At 29.3% G+C, this 10,153-nt stretch overlaps 2 protein-coding genes across 3 annotated transcripts; one reads left to right on the top strand and one right to left on the bottom strand.

The window, feature by feature from the left end:
* Positions 1-314: 314 nt before the first annotated feature.
* LOC9298942 (S-locus-specific glycoprotein S13) lies at positions 315-2,653 on the bottom strand. Its single transcript, XM_021017676.1, has 4 exons — positions 1,325-2,653; positions 921-1,091; positions 693-838; positions 315-594 (listed from the first exon to the last, which is right to left on the bottom strand). Exons 1-4 carry the CDS (start codon positions 2,601-2,603, stop codon positions 379-381), a joined length of 1,812 nt encoding a protein of 603 aa, XP_020873335.1. The 5' UTR covers positions 2,604-2,653; the 3' UTR covers positions 315-378.
* Positions 2,654-8,614: 5,961 nt separating this feature from the next.
* On the top strand, positions 8,615-9,521 carry LOC110226344 (putative defensin-like protein 168). Of its 2 annotated transcripts, none has more exons than XM_021017655.1 (2): positions 8,615-8,875; positions 9,103-9,521. In XM_021017655.1, the coding sequence occupies exons 1-2, from the start codon at positions 8,806-8,808 to the stop codon at positions 9,357-9,359; spliced, it is 327 nt and encodes a 108-aa protein (XP_020873314.1). In that variant the 5' UTR covers positions 8,615-8,805; the 3' UTR covers positions 9,360-9,521. The 2 variants fall into 2 exon arrangements, 1 of the variants encoding a protein (XP_020873314.1); XR_002330406.1 differs by having other exon boundaries at positions 8,796-8,875; positions 9,097-9,189.
* Positions 9,522-10,153: the final 632 nt, after the last annotated feature.

The following is a 10,153-nucleotide window of genomic DNA, read 5'->3' as shown; positions in this document are numbered from 1 at the left end:
GATGTATTAAGTTAATTTATTTGATTCAACAATAGAAACAAAATTCAGGCCCAGTTTCTAAATAAGGCCCAAATTCTAAGTTTGTTTTTGAATGTATAGAATAAGATATTGTTTTTGAGCTGGGCCTATTCAAATGTTTATTAAAAATTTATATAACTAAATAGCTCATGGTTATCCAAAATTGTTAATTTTTATATACAAGTTTATATTTTCAACAAATTTTTAAATTTTATTAAAGATATGAAAAGTCAGTTTTCAAACAAACGAAAAAACAAGGATAGTTTTCAAATATCATTTTTTTTTTTTTGACGGCTTGTAAATAGGGTATTTTAAATTAATTCATTTCAAAAAGATTAAATTTACAATAAAAAAAGAATACTAACCGAAAATATAGTAATTGAGGCTCGAGTTTTCCATGTATTCGTAGATTAAGAGTTGTTCTCTATCTTCCCAGCAATAACCATGCAGTCGCACAAGATTTATATGCAACACACTTGAGATTGTTTGAACTTCATTCTTAAATTCATTAAAACCCTGTGATGAAGTTATTGCCAATCTTTTCACCGCCACCGTATTTCCGTTAGGCAGTGTTCCCTATTATCACATAATGTAGTCAGATTTATTGATAGTTGTATTATAAGTACGTACTAGACTACTAGTTATCAATAATGAAAGATTGTAAAATTCTTAACCTTGTAAACCACACCGAAACCACCTTCTCCAAGCTTATTGGCTTCAGAGAAATCATTTGTTGCTTCAGCAACATGTACCAAATTCATGAATTCACATCTGGTTTGTCGGGCTATCTCGTTCATAATCATTGTCTTGCTTGGTCCTCCTAATAAGCATTAAAAAAAATAAGTTAGAAAAAAAGAAGATAAAAACTAAAACTATAGTGTTACGTATCGGTATATATTTACCATGAGTTATTATGGTTCGACGATTGTGCTGTTTCCAATAGTAGTAGGTGGCGAATGTAGCCAGTGCCACTACCACGACTCCGATAATAATGATGACTGTAACCTCCAACGTGCGGCCCATACCCTTATTTTTTGTATTTTTGGTCGTAATCGTCTGATTCGTCTCATCCCCTAATAAAAATACAAATGAAAAAAATTAATCGAAGTTTGTCCATATAATAGTTTTGTATTTCCCATGATCAATTAGGTAATTTCATAACTAGATTACTATATGATTTAATAATAATAATATCCACAACCCTCTCATAAATTGGTTTGGGCCTAAAGTAAACATATATTTTGGGTTTTATACTAATGGGCCAGGATTAGCCCAAAGATAATAAACGTTGAATTGATGCACTCACCGTGATCTATAGCAGCAGCCACTTTGACATACAGGTCTCGACCGCCGACACTGTAGTTTTGGAAGTCGTTGAGTGCTCCGGTCCACATGACACAACCTGCATGTCCTTTAAGGATAGTGACATAAGCGTACGCTGTACAATCACAATCCCGAAGACACCGCTTCTCGCAATTTTTCTTTCCAATTACCATATCCACGGTTACATCTTTAGTATCGGGCAACTTCATGTTCTTTAACTGTAAAAAATGATCTCCGGTACAGTTAAGTCGCGTCGTCCTCTCACACCCACCTCGCCAATCCCTCAACGACCAGTTCTCATGGAAAGCTGGATCGAATCCTTTAATACAAGTACATACTGAAAACGTAGTCGTTCTCGAAGAGTAACTATTAGGCCCACATATCTGATACTTACTGTAAAAATCTAAAGGATGCCAAGACAAGCTCCACATCATTCTTTCTGGTTCCCAGGTTAATATCTGAGGTAAACGGCCTTCCATTGTCAATATCGAGTTGTTGTTTTGGCCGGTCATTAGGAACGTGAAGTTGGAGTCTTCAACGTTCCTCGTCCAATTTGGGCTTACGTAGTTAAGTGAAAAATCAAGCGGTATGTCACCAAAGCGTCTTCCATCCCACGGATCGCTCCGGTAGAAGCACTTTGAAGTGTCTTGCCCACATACAGAAAGCTCAAAGAGCCCCGCTTGGTTTTTGACTTGCAAGGAGTAACCAATTCTTGACGGATCATCTGGATGCCATGATGTAAGGACTTTGTTGATTCCTGTTTTCTTATCCCTTCCCAGTTTCATCTCCGGTAATAAAGTATCCGTGGGATAATCGAAGGTCTGCCACAAAACTTCATCATTATTGGAATCCTTCACCACGAAGTTGCCGTTGTCAAGAAGCTCTGCCACCATTGGAGACCTCACGCCTCCTCTGTTCATATTGGCCGACCAGACATGAGAGTTATCCTTATCTGAAAGAACGAGGTTGTTTTCGGAGAATTTGAGTGTTCCGGTTGATATGGAGAAGGGCTTATCTCTGTTGGCGACCCATATAAATTGTTTAAAAATATCTTCCTTGTGCCATATCCCGAGATACCAATTCAGATCAGTTGGCAACAATCCAAGCTCATAAACGTTACCAGGAGACACAATCGTCTCGTTGAATGAGACAGTTCGCTTTTCTGATGTGGATACTGAACTATACGTTGAACTCGAAGAAGAAACCTCAAGGAATACTAGAAATATTAAGAACGTATTATAACCATAATTACTTGTTCTCATATCTCTCCGTTTTAATTATGGTATTTGGTGCTCTTGCTTTTCGTTTATCAAAGGATGATGATGTACATACTACTATTTATCGAATTTTCCTTACATTTAATACATTCAAATTTTCAACATTTTTCCTTATCCAAGAAACATTACATTTGCTGGGTACCTAATTGCAACTAACTTTTTATATATATATATATTAATTTTTCAACAACATGTCATTACATATATTATATAATTAAAACTTTGTGCCTAAATTTATTTTTGAATGAATTCTAAAGTGGTTACTAATATTCAAATCACAAATATCAAATTTTTTACACTTTTACTTATATTTTCCCGCTACACTAGAAAAATATCATCTAATTTTAATTTAAAACTAGATCATGACCCGCACGTACGTGCGGGGTTTCATATTTTAAAATTTTTTTAACAAAATTTAATTCAATATAGATTATTTTGTTGTTTTATAATATATATTTTAGTGTATTAGATCTGGATCCACGTACGTGTAGAAATATTTTTATAGAAATTGTTATATAGATTTTAAAAATATAAAATATTTTGTTGTATTAGTGAACTTCGTAATAATATAAATATTATAAAGTTAGAGTAATGAACAAAAAATTCAGTTGTGTGCATAATTATATTTTAAGATCTAGACTAACTTAGTTGCAAAAGTTAAATAGTGTTATATTTTTATTTTCTTAACTAATCAAAACAGTTCTAACAGTTTGATTACATATGTTAAATAGGATATGAATTCGGTTTTAGTTTGAGTTATTTAATGTATATTAGCAAGGCATAACTATTTTGGAACAGAAACATATCCTGTCCGGTATCTGTCATAAATTCTTTGTCCCATAACCTGTCACGTACACGTAAAATAAAAATATTACGGTCCCATATCTGTCATAAATAGAGTATGTGTAACTGAAAACGTATGTACATGGTTATGTGTAAACAAATTTATTTTATATAGTGCTCATAACCCGAACTCATACCAGCTGGGTATTTAGTTTGATTTTTAATATATGTTCCCCTTCCATCTCGTCTCGTAATTTCTATTTCTATTTTATTCCATTAAAATTATGTTCCAAAGTCTTGTTTGCTTACCTTTAAATACCATACAATATTACAATATATACTGTGAGTTTTGCGGATTAATATGTATGCTGTTAAAGTTATAAATATATTTTAACAAATTTATTAATGTTTCTTGCTAAATTTTGCATATTTTTCTTTTTATTGTTTAATCATAATTAATTCGATTTTTTGGACTAAAACTAAAACTTGAGATATATCTATAAAAGTGATATGCTATTGGTGCATAATTTGTTTTGAATGCAAAAAATATAATTAGTTCACATTATTTCGAAAACTGTGTGCAATATATTATGGATTGGTTTAAGGAAGATCCGGTTGAGAAGAAAAAAAAGAAACACAAAATATTTCGAAATTAATATGTACAATCTATTGCTTAGAATCTTTAGATATTTCCGAAACTTGCTCTAAATGAATGCCCAATATCGTTTTTTTTTTTAAAATTGTGAAATAAAATTTTGTTTTATATTTCAAAATTTGTGAAAATATTATAACAAAACTGAGTCTTAAATATTTTTATTTAATTTTTTTACGAAATTTCAAATTCAATCTTAAAATCCTCCATTAATAAAAAAATTTTAAACTATAGTGTTTTTAATTTTGAATTAAAATGGTATTATTTTTTATTTTTTTGATATAGAATAGTTTATTAGGATTGGTTTAGATAAAATTATAGTTGGATATCAAATCTTAGTTTTTCAATTCTCATTGGTTAACAACTTTTTAGAATTTTTTTTTAAATTTTCGTCCACAATTAATAAGAGAGAGAAAGTGAGTTTAATTTTTTGGAAACTAAACCAAATTTTTTTAAATTTTTTTATTATTTTTTATTTAAATATATTATTTTGTGATTACTATTGTTTTTTTTTTGGTAAGATTGTGATTACTATTGTTGTTATTGATTCCTTTACTTCTAATTTGATATCTGAAAACTCCAAATCTTTTAAGCAAAGTTGTTACTTCATGGATTCCAAGATCAAAAACTAAAGTGAAACCTCTATACCATTGTGTAGGAGGACATTCACCGGTTACAAACCAGAAATTCCACCGGCAAACGCCGGACATAAACCTGCCAAACGGGAGGACATAACTATTCTTTCAAATCGACATGGAATAGAAGCCAACGGATACAACGCTTGTCAAAGTCGGATCCGAAACTCCCAAGAAAATCTAGGTGTAATTGTTAACATTCAAAAATATGAGTGTAAACAACTTGCTCTACCTAAAATTAATGATTTGGATGTTATAAATTTTATAGTTTTGGATTTAAAATTTTATATTTAGAAAAAACTCATTTGACAATAAATAAAAAAATCTTATAAATGAATTTACTATTCAATTGATATACATTTTCAAATTTATGATTAATGACCTCTGCTATCGTATTTTAACACTCTCTAAGACTAATAAAATAAAATGGATACATATTCAAAAATTGAAAACTTACAAGATAAATTATCTATTTTTATGAAGAAGTTATAAATGATACTACAATATGATAGTTTAAAACACAATATAAATATTTTTTATACAATAAAAGTTAGAGCTAACGAAAATTCATTTTATATTAGAAAAACCCATATATTATCTATTATCTTATATATGTAAATATGTGTATATATATATATACATATGTAAATTTCTATGATTATTAAATTATGATATTATTGGAACCATATAATTACATAAGAATTATAAAAACAAAAAAAGAAGGGCCATTGACAAAAATAGCACAAAAAAGTTCATTTTCCAAAATTAGCACCACATTTCTAAAATTCCAAAAATAGCATTCTAAACTTAACTAAATCGAAAATGAGAGAAAACACTAATTTAATATTAAATTAAATAAAAGAAAATTAAATAGTAGAAATATATACCCTAAATTAGAAATAGGGAACCCAAATATAATACCACAAACTAATATAAAATGAATCAAAATCTCTTTTAAATGGTAGAAATATATATCCTACATTAGAAATAAGGAACCCAAACATAATAACACAAATTCAATATTAAAATGAATCAATATCTCTTTTAAATGGTAGAAATATATATCCTACATTAGAAATAAGGAACCCAAACATCAGTGCCGGCCCAAAATTATTTGATGCCTAAAGCAAATTAAAAAATTGATGCCCCATATTTTTTTTCCGCATAACAAAACAACATAATTCTCTAAAACTTAATGTTAACATGAAAAAAATAAAAAAGGAAAAGTGTTAAAACCAAAATAATTTTTGAACGAACCCATCGTATATTAATTTTTCTGATTTCTAACTAAGTGCTAAGAGAAAAAAAAACAGAGATGGTTGACAAACTTGATAAGAAAGAAAAAAAGAAAAATAGAAGAAGACATACATGAAATAAGAAGAAATTCAGCACTTAGGAGAGATTAAAGATACAAGAAAAAACTGGTTTCAAAGATTAAGGAGGAGAAGAGGTTGCCAGAATTTGATAGAGTTTTGGACTTTTTGGTGGTGATCGGAGAAGAGGAACACAAATCGTCGTCACTTAGCAAATTAGGTTTTAAAAACAAATTAAATTGTTTAGTTAATAATTTAATGATAATCAGTCTAATATAAAAATAATAATAACATAAAAGGTAACTGAAGTTAAGAAATTCAAATCGATTAAATTTTTTTAGGAAAAAAAAAAAAGAAAAATTCGTTTTTGCAAAATGGGAACAAGTGGCTCGAACCTTGGTTACAAAGGTTACACAAAAGCTACTTAACCACTATACTACTGGACACTTCAAAAATTGATGCCCTTAAAATTATTTATAAACTTTGATGCCTAAAGCATTGGCTTGTTGGGCTTTACCCATGGGTCGGCCCTGCCAAACATAATAACACAAATTCAATATTAAAATAAATCAATATCTCTTTTAAATGGTGGAAATATATATCCTAAATTATAAATAGAGAATCCAAATATAATATTTAGAATTTATTTTGGTTGAATAGTTATAATATGAAAATTATGGTATTATTGGAAAAAATAAACTAGTGATAATACTATTGAAACAAAAACTTAATAGTGAGTCAACTAATGCTATTTTTGGAAGTTTATTGAATGTGTGTTATATTTGTCCATAAAACTTGTTTTAGTGCTATTTTAGAGAATTTCTCAAAAAAAAAGATTATTGTGAATGTCGGATTCACACACTCAAGTATTTATATTATTCGTAGGCTAAAGCTCTCAAGATCAAAATACAAGACAAATTGCATATAGTAAATAGCATGAAAATGTAAGCAAAATGTAGAGATAGGATAATATAGGATTAGCTTTGCAGCAAGAATTCGATGTGTAAGAAAAGAAATAGTATATAGTATAATTATTGGAAAAAAAACAATGTTTATGTCTAAAATTGTGGAGAAAAAAGTAGAAGATGGAGTCTCCTTTCTTGGAGTCTTCACTTTCATCCAAGGATGTCTTTATTTGGCTATTAATTTCAGAATGAACTTACAAAATAACTCTCATAATCAATTCATAAACTTGAATGACAAATTTAATCCTATGACCATAATAATTAATTCATAAATTGAATCACACTAATGTCAAGATTTGACCACCTCCTTTGTGCAATATGGGCCTCTTTGTTTTGTAAGTTGTTGGCTCGCCTTCTCTAAAAATGATCTAGGGTGCGGGATCCAATAACAACAATTATCTTATTATGTTATCGAAATTTGTTAATTTTAACACTACCCGATTCATGACCAGAGAATTTACGAGTAAATTTATAAAGGTTTCACTCTATAGACAACAATTCAGACCTCAATTTTTTTTTTGAGGAAGTATGAAAAACTACGAAAATGCCACATAAACAAAATTAATTTACATACAATATCTATTCTTTGTTTAGTATAGGGAAAATGATAGATAGCTACATCAACTATAGGCCACAACTTAGTTATACATCTCAATTTTTATTGATGTATAGTAAACTACAACAATTAAATGTATTGCATATCCACATATACCAACTAACATACGACATGTTGTCAGTATCCATAATTCGGTACATTGTTCATTAAAATCCGATAAAAAAACCATTTAATTTTCAAAAGTATATAATTTTAATTTTTTAGATAAAAAACTATAAATAACATTAAAAATTAGTAGAACTAAATAATACATCGGGTTTATAGTTTCTATCATCGTCGAACTTGCACGGTTTATTTTTCCACAGACAATGGCAATTATTGAACATGGATTTTAACAAAGTATGAGATAGTCAAAATCAATTAGGGGATTCAAACAATTTCCTATAATAAAGTTTAAGCTCGTAGATTATAAAGAAAAGTTAAGTCATCCAGACAGAACAGACGAAATGTGCTTTTATTTAGTTTATAGGCGTGCCTCGTAAAAAACTACATACGTAGCCAATCATAGTTTAAATTATATTGGTATGTGAGCTCGGTCGACTATCTCAATAAAACAGAATATATACGAACTAATAAATTAAAAGTCGGAGAGTTTGTAGCAATCAATCTCTTAGGTTTCGTCTGTGAGTTTTTCTATCTGATTTCAATAAATTGTTCTTCTACTTATATGCATGCTAAGTATGTTTACTTTGATTGTTTTTTTTTTCCCTCTTTTGTCCGTAGTCGACAACTTTCCTTTTTTCTTGTAGTTTAGTTGATGATTTTCCCTTTTTCTTGTATGTCGGTGACTATATCTTGGGTCGAGTTTCATGGGCTTTCTCAGCTGTTAAATAAGTTTAATATTGATTCGAATCGAGTTTCAGTGAGGTTGTGCATCCCATCTCCAATAAAAAGAGACGGCGAAGGTGGTTTCTAATATTTAAGTCTCTCGAAATCATTTCTTTGTTTAGCCACAAACTTTTTTGTTTTGTTCAATTCATTTCTTTGTATTTATTTTGATCTGGTCAATTATGAACTTGAATATTCATAATTAGCATTAAAACAAAAAAAAAGGAATTTTTGTAAGAATTTCTAAAAATAAACGACTAATTTTGTTGTTCAATTGGTTTTAGCCTTTCTTTTTATCCTCATTTTTGTGTGGATATAGATTAAATTTAGGGAGTTCGCTTATATTTATTTTGAATGTTGACAACAAAAGGGAAAACAGAATTGTTACAACAATTATGAAGTATGTTACTTTGTTCACGGTTTCTTATATATTCGTATCAATATTCGTTTTCACTCACATTCAAGGTAATATATAAATAATGATTTCTTTTATTTTGGATTGGTTTCTTATAAATTTTAAATGTATTGATTATAGTACTAATCATAAAAATGGTTTGGTTATAAAAAGGAAAAGAAGGAGAAAATAAAAACTGTGAAAGGCTTAATTAACAATAATTTTTTTGTGTTACCATTTGTTTGTGTACAAAATTTTGATCTAAAATTTTTTTTCTATGGTTGATATAAAGTATTAGATGTGGAAGCTCGCAAGATCTGTAGAATCGCGAAGGAGTACACTGGCAACCATTGCCGCGATGGAAACGATTGCCTTTCAAAATCAACCATTCATTATAAAGCTCCCAATCTACCTAAACCATTTGAATGCGCTTGCCATAATTATAGGGATGATACGCCAAGTCTTAATAATGATACGCCAAGTCTTAATAATGATACGCCAAGTCCTAATAAAACGTATATATTTCATCATTGCATCTGTTCCTTTTATTGCTAAGTCTTAATAAACAAAATAGTAACTATATTTAAGAGTTTGTGGTATTGACACTTTAGACAAAAAAATTAAAACCGTATATGACACTCTATTGCTTATTTTGTAATATTTGACCGTTTTGTATTTATGTAAATCAATAAAATTGTTTTTCACATAATTACATTTTAAAAGTAGCTAAGCTCATGTCTTAGTCATTTTTATTGTGCTCAACTGTGTCTTCTTCCCCTTTGGAAAAAACATCGACTTTATCTTATTTTTGAAGAATGTATGTAGTGATAATAATCACTAAACTATTAAAATAAAACGAAAAAACTAATAGTATATAGTAGTAGTTTAGGAGTGTCAAAATGGGTGAAGATTCATGGATCATCTAAACTCAACTCAACCCATAAATTTTAATGAGTTGATAATTTTTACTCAAATGAGTTGATGGATCAAATTAAATGAGTTATTGGATTAAATGGGTGGATGGATGAAATGAGTTAGGTTGTAATGAGTCAATGGATTCAATAGTTTACTCATTTTACCTATCATTTTTTGTTAAATTGAATCAAACCAACTCAAATCTTTAAACCGATATCAATTTGAGTCTAAACAAAACTAAAACAAAAAAAACCATAATTATTATCTAGGGTTGAATATAACCATGATGCTATCATCATCATAAATCCATCATTTTTCCGCCAAAAATGTGAATTTTTTTATTTTTCCCGCCAAAAATGTGAATACACCATTTTTCCGCCAAAGACGTAAATCTGCAATTTTTCCACCAAAGACGTAAGTCCATAATTTTTCCG

This window comes from Arabidopsis lyrata (assembly GCF_000004255.2).
Source record: "Arabidopsis lyrata subsp. lyrata unplaced genomic scaffold ARALYscaffold_113, whole genome shotgun sequence".
Taxonomy (NCBI): domain Eukaryota; kingdom Viridiplantae; phylum Streptophyta; class Magnoliopsida; order Brassicales; family Brassicaceae; genus Arabidopsis; species Arabidopsis lyrata.
Note: the sequence above shows the minus strand (reverse complement) of the source record. Positions and strands in the feature narration are given on the sequence as shown.